General features: G+C 49.8%; 1 protein-coding gene across 3 annotated transcripts; it reads right to left on the reverse strand.

Moving 5' to 3' along the window:
• Positions 1–5279: 5279 nt before the first annotated feature.
• On the reverse strand, positions 5280–13869 carry LOC144369215 (uncharacterized). 3 transcript variants are annotated; one of them, XM_078028406.1, is made up of 8 exons: positions 12918–13869; positions 12522–12752; positions 11325–11439; positions 8922–9022; positions 8639–8755; positions 8205–8267; positions 7550–7664; positions 5280–5651 (listed from the first exon to the last, which is right to left on the reverse strand). In XM_078028406.1, exons 2-8 carry the CDS (start codon positions 12639–12641, stop codon positions 5446–5448), a joined length of 837 nt encoding a protein of 278 aa, XP_077884532.1. In that variant the 5' UTR covers positions 12642–12752; positions 12918–13869; the 3' UTR covers positions 5280–5445. The 3 variants fall into 3 exon arrangements, with proteins under 3 accessions (XP_077884532.1, XP_077884533.1, XP_077884534.1); XM_078028407.1 differs by lacking the exon at positions 8205–8267 and having other exon boundaries at positions 12918–13866; XM_078028408.1 differs by lacking the exons at positions 8205–8267; positions 8639–8755 and having other exon boundaries at positions 12918–13866.
• Between the last annotated feature and the right edge of the window lie 36 nt (positions 13870–13905).

A 13905-nucleotide genomic window follows, 5' to 3' on the forward strand; every position in this document is an offset into this window, starting at 1 on the left:
GCCCTGCAGTGAATCACTATTTGGTGACAGACAGGTCAGAGGGGCCACAGCATGACCAAGAGGTTGCAGGCCGGGGGGGATAAAGAGCCCAAAGCTGGAGCCACATGGGAGGGTTTGCAGCCAACACTTCCCCCTGTGCTATCTCCATGACCTTGGCCAAGTGACCTGATCTTTCAGTGCCTCAGTTGTCACCTATGGAAAATGGGGACAACCAAAGGACTGTTCCTCGTGCAACTATTGAGGGATGAGGAAGCTTTTATGAAAAGGTGCTTAGAAGAGTGCTTGGCTAAAAGACCTTCGGACAAGTCAAATAACTGGACTTGTCTTCACCATCACTGGCCTGTCTTGCCCCCGACTGTTCCCCCTACAAGCCAGCCAGGCATGTGCTTCATTCTCTGCCACATTCTCAGCAGGGAGCCCTGCCTGGCCTGGACCAGGCTCTCAATGAACATCGGTGGAGAAAGGCATTGCAGTGCCCACGAGGACATGAGGACACCAGCAGAAGCCCTCTGTCTCAGGGGCTTGAACTTTGCTGTGGATCTTGTATGTTCTGCAAAGGGACCCCAGCTTCCTAGATCGGATTCTAGTAGAAGGTGTCCTTGCAAATGTGGCAACTGGGCAAAATTAGACGGGCCCTCAGGTATTCTACAGGCATGCTGTAACCAACAGTCAATCAACACACGCTTAGAAAATCATGGAAAGACTAAAGGTGGGGGCGGGGTGCTTCACAGATGCTGTGTGTTTTCTTCCTCTACTTCTAGGATTCTCTCTACCCACCTCCTGAAGTCAGTCATACAACTATCCCCATTTCAGATATGCAAACACTGAGGTCCCAAGAGGTTACAGAACATGCCCAAGGTCATTGTCCAGTAAGCAGTGAAAGTGTTCTTCTCATGCTGGTCTCTGATTCCAAACCCATACCTGCCTTTCTTCCCAGGGCACTTCCTGGTCTGCACACAGGGATGACATGCCTTAAGATTGGGAGGAAAATCCTAATTTCAAACCTTCTACCTCACGTTATGCTGAAGACCATCCTTAGCAGCAGAGCACGTGTCTTATTTGGCTTAAAAACTCCATCTCTGGTAGTAATGAGATCTCTCTGCCACAGCCCCACCACACAGCCATTTGGGACCACAAGAGTGTGGAGAAAGAGTGACCAAAGGAGTGTGGAGAAAGAGGACACAATTCAGGAAAGCGAATTACGAAGAAGCAAGAGCTGAATATACTAGAACAGACAGGACCAGCAGAGAGAGCCCAGCTGAGAGGCCTAGAGAAGGGCTGGGGCGAGTCAGAGCATTCCACGGGTATTGATGAAGTTCCGTTGTGTGCCTGGCACTATGCTGAGAAGTAGACGCTGCACTGAGCACAGTCTCTGACCTTGCCCTGCTATAGATCCCAGTCTGGGGATTCAAAGCTGGATGACATTGTCCAGCACTATGCCATTTCTTCACACCCAGCTGACCTCCAGCCCCCAACACCATGGCCCATTTGCCTACAGTGAAGGCCAGAAGCAGCTTCCCACCATGGCTGGCAGGAGTGGGTGGAGAACACCCCAGCTCTCTCACCCTGTAGGAGGGCTTCTACTAGTAGCATGATCTACATGGACCCCAGCACTCCTTATCAGGACTGTGCTTAGTCACTCAGTGACAACAACTGGCTGGTACACCCTGTCTTCCAGTTCCTAATCACTTCCTGTTCCCACCTGGAGTTTTCTAGCATCACCTCCCAAGAAAACTACTTGCTAACAAATCTGGATCACAGAGTCTCCATTTTACCTCAGGGAAGCCAGAGCATGAAAGAAGGTTCTAGAAAGATATACAGTGATCCCAGTCTATCTGGCCATTTTGTGCCTGAATTTATAGTACTCCTTGGCTGCTCTGATTGCCCTGATAGGTTTAGGAGAAAAGACAAGCCATATTTTGGGATGTAAAATGCATTCAGGCCGAGTCACTTTCACTCAACCTACCAAGTAGGAGTAGAATCTCATGAAATTTTAAGTACAACAGAATGCCAAATGACTACTCATTCCAGTGAAGACATGCTGCAAACAAGACTTAGAGAAGTGTCCTCAGAGAAGATTCTGTCATTCTGCATTTGTTTCTGAAAGTTGAAGCACACAGTTCTAATGAGCCCAGGAAGAGGTTGATACCCATTTGAGTTGGCATATGATGTGCCAGAGCTCAGGACTTCAGGGCTGCTGTCAGGTGGTTCCCGGGCTCTTCTGGTCCTCACCTTCACTCAGTGTCTTTTTGTTGGTGAAGGAGTTCAGCAATGGATTACTGGCCCAGAGACTTGTTCAGTATTGCTCCGTAGGAGCAAAACACTGTCACCAGTTGTAGGAAGCCAACTCCAGGTGAGAAACTTGATAGATGTTAATGCTCACGGCTTCACACCAGCAACCTGCCCCTCAGTGATCATGGTCTCTAAAATATACATCATGCTAAATTGTGTGGAAGCATTCTAGGTCTAGCCAAACCACACGATCTTTCAAAAACAGCCCAATAACATTTAGAGGATTCACTCTCCAAAGCAAGCTTGCCAATGCCTGAGCGCCCACACACTCTATTGGTGCCAACCTCACCTCCTTTTAGAATGCACACATCCACCAAGATACCACTGCCTGTGGTGGTTGAGCAGCCTTTCCAATGGACGAGGTGGATGTGAATGTAACACGTGAATGAATTAGCATTTACCAACAACTGGAAGAAAATAATCCATTCTCTAAGATGACGGAGCTGCTCTGTGATCTAGACCATCCCCCTCTCCTGCATCCTCTCTCTTTTCCTCTGCCTCGATGGACCTCCAACTGAGCCCAGAAAGATGTGTCCTTTCTAGTCAGAAGCCCTGTCATGGCTTCCATTTCCAGGCCCTGATTCCTGGTTAACTGCAGCCAGAGCTCGCTTTCAAGGTAGTCTCTTCAGATCCCTTCCCTACCCTAACCACAGTGTGGGCTCTGGCCCCACCCTTACTCTCTACACCACCATTCCACATTAGGGTCTTCCTGTCCCTCTCTGTGACCCAGGGACAAAACTGTCCATGACCGACCCCACCCAAGAACAAGCTGTTGAACCAGGTGCCATCAAAGGGAAGAAATGACCAGAGATGGCTAACTTGAAGATTTCACAGAATAGTTCATGAGACAAGGAATATCCTGAACCAGTGAAATGACATAAGAGGAAGTCAATGAATTCTAACCTCAAGGGCAAATCCTACAGTACACTGGCTCTCAAATTCAGCTACACACTGGAGCCACCTGGGAGCTGTGCATAGTACTGACCGCTGGACCACCCACTGGCCCTGGGCTGATGGAAAGGCTCTGGGCTAAGATGGGACACTGGGGTTTGTAAATTACCAGTTGAGTATAATATAAAGCAAACTTTGAGAACATTGCTTTTTTCCCCACATGAAGAACTGTGTGCATACAGATGCAGAAGTACACAAATCTGCAGCATAAACCTCCTTGAGGGCCATAGATTAAATGCACTCCAGTCACCAGCATCCTGGCTAGGAACACCACCAGCCTCCTATTTCCACCTTCCAGGTGATTGCAGCCCCGCCATCCAAGCATGGAGGAGTCCTCCCTGCTGAGAAATTTCAGTGTGCAGAATGGAGAGCCATCTCTCCTGGGAGTCCCTGCTTTGACAATAAGTGCACTGGAGAAGTTGAAATCAAGTGGGAGGCACATGGGCAGGCTTCCTGGATGAGGCCCTATTGAAAGAAGGATGGGATCTGAGGAGTGGACCAGAGAGAGGAAAGATGGGAAGTACAGCAAGTACATTCAGAGCCGAGGTCAGGCCCAAAATACAATGTTGGCTGACAAGAGAGCCCTTGCACCAGGATCAACAATTTTGAGAAGGCAATGAGGACTGCCTGAAAAGATCAATTCCACAAAATTCCATGGAAACCCACTCATCACACCTTTCTGAAAACACTGGAAATGTAAGTTTCATGCAAGGAACTCTGGGTGGCAGATGGCAAAGTTTGCCAAATGCAAACATGCCTACCAGCTCTGAGAAGCCATTCTCATTCACACTGCTTCAACCAGGGAAAATCCCCATGTGCTCACTGAGAACAAGTTAGCTTGTGCCACTTGAAGCTGCTTCAACAAACAGCTTCACTTCTGCACTTCTAAGCTGTTCTCCTCAAGAACTTTCAGAGCACAGTTCAGGCATGAAACACAAAGGGTGCCAGAAAGAGATCTCTTGAATCTAGCATCACCAACGTGCAGTGAAAAAGAGGACCAGCTGAGAAGATCAGTTCTCCAAAGTCTCACTGACATCCATTTGTCACACTCATTTACAACATTCACTTGAAGTGCAGGTGCCCACATGAGTGAACTGTTTTTTTTTATCAATGGCACAGAGGCTTCAATGTGTAAGCATGCCTGTCACCTGTAAGAAGCAGTTTTGAATTCTTCTAGGTCCACAGGAAAAAAAAAATAGCATGTGCTCACTTACAACAAAGTTAATCAACAAAGCAAATTGAAACTGCTTGCAGCAAACAGCTTCCATTCTCCCATTCCCCAGCTATTTTCAGCAATCGCATCCAGAGTCCAATTCCAGCTCAATATAAAATGTGTGCTCCCAAGGAAGCCTGTATAATTGACATCACCCAACTTGGGGAGGCAAGGGGAATGCTGAGAAGATCAGTTCTTCAAAACTCCTACTTTTTCAGAAAACTCATTGAAAGGCAGGGTACCCACTTGCAGCCATCAGTGGTTGACAGATGGCACAGAGGCTTCAATGTGAAACCGTGAATGCCAATCATTACAAGTGCTTCTGACACACTCTAGTGCAACCTGGGACACCCCAAAGTGCTCAACGAGAACACACTTTGTTCCTGCAAGTGGAAGCAGCTTGCATGAACTGTTTCAATCAGGAAATTCCAAGCTCTTCTCAGCAATCACATTCAGAGCACAGTTTTGGCCCAATAGAAAAAGGGTCCTAGCAAGAGGGTCCCACACCTACGATCACCTTCATAAGGTAGCTTCCCATCTTCTGTGTGGAAGTGGCTTTCTCCTTGGCCCTTATGCTGTAGAGGAGACCACTAGGAGCTAAGCTTCATGCAGGACCATCTGACCTGGACTTTTTGCAAGCCCTATGAAGCCCTCACACAAGCTCAAATGCTACAGGACTCTGCAGACCAGTCCATGCAACAGTAGACATTCATTCATTGTCTAGAGTCTACAGGTTCCTAAATGCATGGCATTCATTATCATCAAATGCACAATTTTGATCAAAACCATCACAGTAGATCAGGTAACAAATCATCACAGTAGATCAGGTAACAAAAACATATATATTTTAAAATAATAATATATTAATGGGAACAACAAATACAGGATAGAGTAACAACTGTGTTACTAAACAAGGTCAAAGACAATGGCAAACTATAGATTCAAACTTTGAAGCAAATAGTAATCAATGTAAATATTCCTGGGCTGCCTCAGCCCCGCCCAGGCACACAGCAGCAGAATGGTTTTGCAAGCATCCTCAGGAGGGCTGGAGCCTTCTTTGCAGGACTAGAGGGAGGTTGAGGCTGGATCCACTCATCATTCTTTTGGGAGAGGCTCCTTTTCCTCAGCACGAAGTTGGGTTTTGTGTGAAGGTTCTTTGCGTAAAATACGTTGGCCTGCGCTGGAATCCTCAGCTCTGGGGAGAGAGGGGTGTACAAAATAAGGTGGCTCAGGAGGTGCTCCCTGGGACACCCCAACATCTGAGAGCCTGTGCCAGAAACGAACTGAGCCACACACCTGAGAGCTCTCCAATTCAGCACCAATACCAACAAGACAGCCTCCACAGTCCTCCCTGAGGAAGAACTAGGCAGAGCACTTCAACAGACCTAATGTCTGTTCCTACCAAAGGCTTTGGACTCCAAAACATCCCAGGTCCTCTTGCGTCTGCCAAAGCACACCACTAGGGTTTGCATCTGAAATCTCCCACAAAAGTGCCGAAGATTCAGACCCCACATGAGCCATCTTCACAGGTGGGTTTGGAAGGAAGCATTGGATGGTGAGTGCTCTGATGTCAACATGAAATTCTCATTCAAGATGAATACACTACTGGGAGGTGGGAGGGACTGGAAGAAAGGTTGAGCATGCTTGGAGGAAGACCTAAACAGGAGTGCGCCCTGGGCAACAGTACCTTGTCCCTGTTGGCTCCACTGAATCCTCATTCTCCAAGTAGAGGTCCTCCTTCTCCTCTCCGTCTTTCTCTCTCTCCCTCTCTCCCAGCCTTGTTCTCTCTCTCCCAGTCTATGCCTTTGTGGCAAGGGCTGAGGAGCTCTCCACTGCCACACACTAGAGCTTTATGGACAGCCTCAGTGCACAACCAAAGAGAAAGTTGTGAAACCCAGAGAAAAGGCCTAGGATTCTCAAGTATGGCCACGGTGAGGACAGGCTGACCAGCACGGATACCACATTAGAGCCACGCTTCTGCGTTGGTGGAGCCTGCTTCCATGTGAACCAGGCTTCTGAGAATGGAGGCCACATTCCAAATGCTGCCCTCCTGAGAACAATGATTCCAAAGACCAGCAAAGGGACTGCTTCCCTCCGACATGGTGTATGGCCCAGTGGTGCCATGACCCCGAGTGGGGGAATACAACAGCCAGCTTCTTCTTCCTCTGAACACCTCTTTCCTGTCGCCCTCCTCTAACCTAGAGCCTGTTCTCTATCCCTTCTGGGTTGGATGTGGGGATCTCTGCTATGAATTTCTTAGGCTACCAAGGCCCCAGACAGACTTCCTCTTCCATAGACTCTACTAACCTAACAGAAGGTTAAGATAGGAGACAAGTGATCCTAGAACTCATTGGGATGGTGGTCTTCAGCGTACATAGGCTGGGATAATGGCTGCTGAGGTGTTTGGCTCATAAAATCCAACCAACCAACCAACCAATGAAAAAGCGCTGACATTATTATCAGATGAGCTCTGTGGCTACGTGCTCAGGAAGCCCTCATCTGACTCTAGTTAGGGATCATAACCTGGCTATTGGGATCACTCCTTGGCTAGTGGACTCAGGTGCGGAAGACCATGGAATTGATGCAAAAACAGATGATTCAAGCTGTCTCCCAGGCTGTGTTTTCTTCCCAATTTCATCCTGTTACTGCTTGCTAGAATCTTGGCAATGCTCTGCCCAGGCAGTGGTTTTCTGGTCACACAGAAGGCTTTCAATCCTACTGCTTCAGTCCACAAAATGCCAGTTCCATCTTTAGCCCATGCATTCCCATGTTCCTCTGAAACCACTCCTATCTCAGACCACAGAACCATACTGCTCCTGGAAAGAGGCTTTCCTCCTCACTCCTCAATGATGTCAGCTTTGCATGCATCTTCATGTCCTGGGCAGGGCACCTGGTGGGGAGCCGCACTAGCCACTGGGGTATACCAAAACACCTGGAGAGCTTACACCAGCAGAAGTGCAGTTGGCTTTGTGCACGAGCCCAACACACCCTGTTGGAGTGTTCTTGGGGGTCAGAGACTGCTCTTTGGTGCTAAGAGTTGACCTGAGTCCACATCCTGACCCTTGCTCTCTGTCATCTGATTGTCCCACTTACTCTGACGGTGAGAGATGATTTGGCCCAGCTCATATTCCTCCGGCTTCTCCTGAGTAAGCAAGTGTAGCTCGAGGGCCCTGCGGATGACGACAGGAGCCCGATCGTGGCAGGTCACCTGGAGCAGCATGGAAGAGAGGCCTTCAGGAAATGGGCCTTGAAGTGACTACTCAAGGACAGTGGGCAGGGGCATTCTGGAGGCACCTCCACTCTAAATACAAGGGCAACATCCATGACCCTACTACCTGAGGCTGACCTCCTGCTCATCGCGTGGGCTCTTCCCATAGGCTACTAGCCCAATCCTTGTACATAGGACTTCCTGGACCTGCCATTGCTCTTTGTGGAGCTGCACTTCTCTCCAAGTGAAAGGACCCCACTACCTGCATACAGATGCAATCTCATCCCACAAGTTGGGAGGAATGGGACAATAGCCTCCAAGATCCTAGGTCTGCCCGAGGATGCAGGCGGCATTGGGAATGGCCTAGGCACAAAACCTAGAGGCTTTGGTCTGGATTGCCAGGGCCCAAATCAGACCCAGGAACATGACCACACACAGGAGTGACGAAAGATAGCCATGAGAGCTCCTGGCCTCCAGAGGCTCAGTGCTGGCTGGGGTGTACGAGGGCACCTGTTCCGCCAAGGGTGGTCATTGGGTTACCTGGACATTTAGTGTGCTTGCTCCACATCCATACTGACTCTGCAGAGAGACCCTCTCAGCTCCCTGTTCAAGGAACATGCAGAACCTCATACTGGTGTCCTGCTCCATAGAGGCCAGCATCCCATACAGAGGAACCTGCAACCTAGGTCCTGGCCTGTTCTCATCTGTCACCCATACCTGCCTCTGCCCTTCTGGACTGCATGCTGCCACCTGACACACAGACTCCCTCAGACATGGCGGTGGACAAGCTGCTGCTCTCCCTCATCTCAGCTCCAGCCCTTCACACTGACCTCTTCCTTCTTGATTCCCATCTATCCTCCTGATCATCCAGAAGCTCCAAATTCAAGAGGGCATGAGTAGTTCATGGTATTGGACCAGTGTCTGCTCCCCACCCAGGTGTAAGCACCAGGGGACACCCCTGCTCCCAGGCTTACCAAAACAGTCTTGGCCATCTTTGGACTTTGTGTTTCTAAGTGGACACGAATTAAGCAGGTGTCTCCCACCTGCTTGTGGGAAAGCGGCCTGGAGGACTTGCAGGTTGATTCTGAGAACTGTGGGGGATGGAACATCAGCAAACCCAGAAACAGAAAGCCACCCCAGCCTGTCAGTTGGCTCTATGGGCTTCTAGCACATATGTCCAGGTGCTCAGGCTTCTCATTTCCCCAGGTGGGAGTGGAATGGCAGCACAAGTACAGCTTGAATAAGGTAGGGGTTTACCTCCTTTCCCTTGACCTCGCGGCGTTTCCTCACGATGAAATAATATTTGATTTGTGGATTCATGGACAGATACATCAGTGAGTGGTCAGGGACCTTGATTTCTGCAGAGCAAAGTGGAGAGAATTGTTAGGTGGCACTCAAGGATTAGACCACAAAACACCCACAACCCCTGAGAGTCTCCGCCAGGGCGAGCCTGCACCAGAATTGAGAGCCCTCCTATCCAGCTACAGTGCCACCAAAGACTCCCTCAGTGATTCTTCCCTGGAGAAGATGATGTACAGGATTCTAAACCAAAAGAGCACCTGGCAATGGAAACAGCACCTTGGGCCCAGAACTTCTCAGTGCAGGTTGGATCTGCCAAAGGGACACTGCCAGGATCTGCATCAGGATTGGCAAAGGCTCCTGTGCTTAGGCCTTTCTCCCCAGGGCAGCCATGCTCACACATGGGCATTCAGGGAAGCGTTGGATGGTGGGGGAATTCATCCCCTTGCCCTGGATGAATCCACTCATGGATGAATACACGGAGGGGAGGTGGTATCCATCAGAGGTGTGTTGGGCATGGACATGGGAGGACTTGAGCAGGGTGGTGCCCTGGAGAACTCTATTGTTTTCTAGGATCGCTCTCCTTCCCCTTGTTTCTCATCAGGAGCTGTCTGCTTGGTACTTTTATTCTGGTTCTTGTTCTACTTCTGGCTCTTCTTTCTGTCCTGCATCTTCTTGTAGTTCTTTCTGGGTCTTTTTCCTGTTCTTACATGATTCCTTCTTGTTCTTCTTCTTGTGTATCTCCCTCCACCCTTCCTTCTGTTCACCTCCTTCTTTTTCTTCTTCTGCCTCCTGCTCTTTATCGTGTGATCCTCTCCCCACTCAGGAGTGTCTCTTTCTCCTCCTCCTCCTTCTCCTTCTTTCTCTGGCAATGGTGGGGCGTCCTGAGGAGTTCAAATCTATCACACTCTTCTGCCCAGATGCAGCCTCTGTTCAGTAGTCCAAGATGAAATCAGTTCTCAATCAATGGCCAGGAGTGAAACCAAGACCAAAGACAAGTGACTTCCTTTCTTGGTCATTGTCACAGTCAGGAAAGACTGAATAACAGACACCGCATTCTGGATAGGCTTCTACCTGTGGTAGTCAGCACCTCATCTGGACCAGGATTGCTAAAATAGATTCCACCTCCATAAAGCTTCCCCAATGAAAACAAGGTTTCCAAAATCTAGGAGAGGGCCGGCATCACTGCCACCCTCCTGCCATAAGGCATAGATGCCATCACACCTAGTGGGTTCCAGGCCCCCCGTAGTCCTCCCTTTTGACGTCTGTTACACACAAACCTCCCCTGGTCTGGAGCCTGCTCTCAACTGATGCTTGGGTTGAAAGTCTGTTTCTGAAATCACCTTTGTAGATTCTCGGTTTGGTAATTCCTTTTGACTGGCTTATTTTTTTACTAGGGATAAAGCCAGAGGCACTTAAGCACTGAGACCATTCCCAGGCCTTTTGACTTGGGTACAGGGTCTCCCTAAGTTTCTGAGGCTGTTTGGAAATCCCCTTCCCCCTGCACTGCCTCCCAAGTCCCTGAGATTCGCAGACACTGCCCCTTGCCCAGCTCCTTGCACCTCAGTCTTCCTCATGTGTGAGACAGAGCCAACTCAAATGAGGCAGTGTGTGAAAATGGGAAAACTCACTTACGTGACCGACAGATGGTGGGTTCTACTGTGGACAGGCTGGGATGGTGGAGGCTAGGAGTGTCGGGCTCACAAGAAAGGAAAGAGCACTGGCATTGTGGACAGCTCAGCATTGTGGCCTCTGTTCTTCAGATGCCCTTCTTTGTTGCTGGAAGGAATAATAACCTGGCCATTCTGATATCTTCAGGAGATGGGCACCCAGGCACAGAGGACTTGGAATTGTTCCAAAAAGAACCCAAACAGGCTGTCCCCTGGCCTTGACTTCCTCTTCACTGAGTCCTGTTCCCAGTTGCTGCAATCCTGACATTCTTGAGTAGGCAGGACTTCTCATATCCTGGCCATGGATTGGGACCTGTGCGGCTTCCGTCCATAGCAATGCTGATCCAATCAGGACCCATGCTCTGCTCCTCTTCATTTGAAGGCATCCTTATCAGTGAGCCATAAACCAAACTGATGATAGATTGAGCCTCTCTCTGCCTTGCCCTCATCGATATTAGCTTTGCATTGCCAGACCAGGTCCAGGGGAGAACACATTTAGAGAGGTCCAGCAGCCGCCTGGGGCCTCATTGAACTCGTCCACACTGGACACGCCCATCACTGCACTTGGTTTCCTGCACCAGGCCCACCACACTCTGGCTATTTTAGGGCCAAGGCCCACTTTCTCTTGGCTGTGAGTTATCCTGAGCCCACTGTGGATCATGTCTCCCCACTGTCTGATTGTCCTACTTACTGTCATGCAGAGACATCATTCTCAGCAGCTCAAAGTTGTCCACATCCTCATGCTGCAACAAATTTTGGTCCAAGGCCCTGCGGATGAGGCTTGTCACCCTCTCCTGACACGTCACCTAGATCAGGGTGGGACAAATGTCATCAGAGAATGGCTTTTAGAGGAGCTACCCAGAAGACTGTGGTCAAACATTCAGGAGAAATGTTAGCTACATATACAAGGGCACAATCTTGTTATCCTGCTACCTGAGTGTGGCCTCCATATACCGCCTGGGTTCTTGCAACGTGCTACTAGAACAATCCTGGTACAAATATCTGCCTGTACCTGCCATCTCCCCTCCCCCTGGGGAGCCACATTCCACTCAGGTCAAAGGACCAAACTGCCTATGCACAGACACACTCTCATCTCACTGAGATGACAGCAATGGGCCAGGGATCTGCGCACCAAGTGTGCTCTGGGATGCAGGCTGCCTTTGTGGGTGGAAGAGGCAGATGCACTGAAAATTTTGGTCCTGACTGCCACTACACAAAACAGACTCAGATACAAGAGTGTGCACTTGAGTGCTTCATGATAGCCTGGAGAGGCCCTGGGCTCTGGAAGCTCGGTGCGGGTCTGGTTCTAATGATGTACTTGATTCAGCACTGGCAGTCACTGAACATGTCTCCTCTGCAGCTGGACACCTGCAGCATTAGCGTGTCTACTGCACATCCATAGAAATTCTGCCAAGAACCCCTTTAGCTCCGTATTTACATACATGCAAAGACTGACATTCCGAAGTTTGGCATGACCCCCCAGGTGATCCCGACCCCAAATTTTCACACCTAGTCATGCTAAGGAGGTTCTCTTCCCTGCCACCAGGAACACACCCCCTCCTACACATGTGACAAGTCACTGCCAGCTCCGCTGCTCCAACCTCACTCATTGAGAATACCAAGTTCTAGGCACTGCAGCCTGCACCCTGGACATATCTCTGCCTTCATCTGTCCACAGCACTTCCGTCTGCACTTCTGGCCTGCCAAACCCACAATACACAGGCCCACTCACCGCTGCAGCTGGGCATGCTGAGGCTCTCCCCACTCAGGTCAAGCCCTTAAGACTGACCTCTCTCTTCTTAATTTCCCACCACAGCCCCAGGGTTAGCTGTGTCTCCTGCCTTCCACTGTGGGGACACCCAGGAGGCAGCCCTGCTGTCGGGCTTACCAGGATGCGCTTTGTCTCCCTCAGGCTCTGTCCCTCTAGGAGGACGTGGACAAAGCGGCTGTCTTCCACCTGCTCGCTGGAGTGAAGCAGTGAGGAGCTGCTACTGGTGACTTTTCTCATGCACCACTCATTGGTTTGGGTGGCCTGGGGCAATGGTCCTGCAGCCACCGCAGAGCTGCTGCTCACAGCTGCTGGGATCCTGGATGCCACTGCCACAGAAGGCTCCAAGAACTGTGGGGGATGACAACATCAGCAAAGCCCAGCACCTGCACCCCACCCAGCCTGGCATTGGCCCTGTGGGCATTCTACAACATCCATCCAGAACCTGAGGTTCTTGTCCCCTTGGAGGATGTGGAGTGGCACCAGGAGTAAAGACTGAAGAAGGTGGCTGTTTACCTCCTTTGGCTTGACTTTAAACAACTTGCTGGCAGCTGTTTCCCAAAGAAGAAAGTTATAATCCACTCTGCCATCCAGGGCGTAATATACGTTTCCATCTGCAGGGATCCTCAGCTCTGGAGAGGCAGGGGCAGAGGCGTGGTAGGTGACACTCAAGTAATACACTACCCAACATCCCCCACAACTGAGAGCCTCTGCCAGCTCAGGTCTCACACACAGACCTGAGAGCCCCCGAATCCAGCTACTGTTGCACCAAAGACTCCCCACTGATTCCTCCCTGAGGACCCTCTATGCACAGGAGGTCCCCTACAGGAACACCTTTCAAGGAAATAGCCCCTTGTACCCCAGACCTTCTTAGTTCACGTTGGACCCACCAAAGACAAACAGCTAGAGTTTGTATCTGGATTGGTCCCCAAAGACTCATGTGTTCAAATTTTTCTCCCCACTGCAGCAATGATCACAGGTCGGTTTATGGAAAAGCACTTGATGGTGGGTGCCTCCACCTTGCCAGTGGATTCATCCACTCATACAGGGCTACACTAATTGGAGGGGTATGGTTTGGAGGTGTGTTGAGCGTAGGTGGAGGATGTCCACAGCAGGGCTGTGCCATCCAGAGATATATATTTCTCTTGAGTTCCCCACTTCTGCATTTTCTCCTCATGAGTATAATTCTCATTCACATTTTTAATCAATTTATTGTTATACTTCTTGTTCGGCTTGTGTTTCTCCTTCTTGTTCTTGTTCTTCTTCATCTTCTCCTCATGCTTCTTCTTAAAGTCATCTTGACCTTCTTATTCATGGTCTCCTCCTTCAACTTATTTTCATTTTTCTACTTCTCCTTCTCCTCCTCCATGTCCTCCTTCTCCTCGTCCTCCTCATCCTTGTCCTCCTCCTCCTCGTCCTCCTCCTCCTCGTCCTCCTCCTCCTCTTTCTTCTTCTTCTTTCTCTCTCTCTCTCTCTCTCTCTCTCTCTCTCTCTCTCTCTCTCT

The sequence above is a fragment of the Ictidomys tridecemlineatus genome, chromosome 12, assembly GCF_052094955.1.
Source record: "Ictidomys tridecemlineatus isolate mIctTri1 chromosome 12, mIctTri1.hap1, whole genome shotgun sequence".
Classification (NCBI taxonomy): Eukaryota; Metazoa; Chordata; class Mammalia; order Rodentia; family Sciuridae; genus Ictidomys; species Ictidomys tridecemlineatus.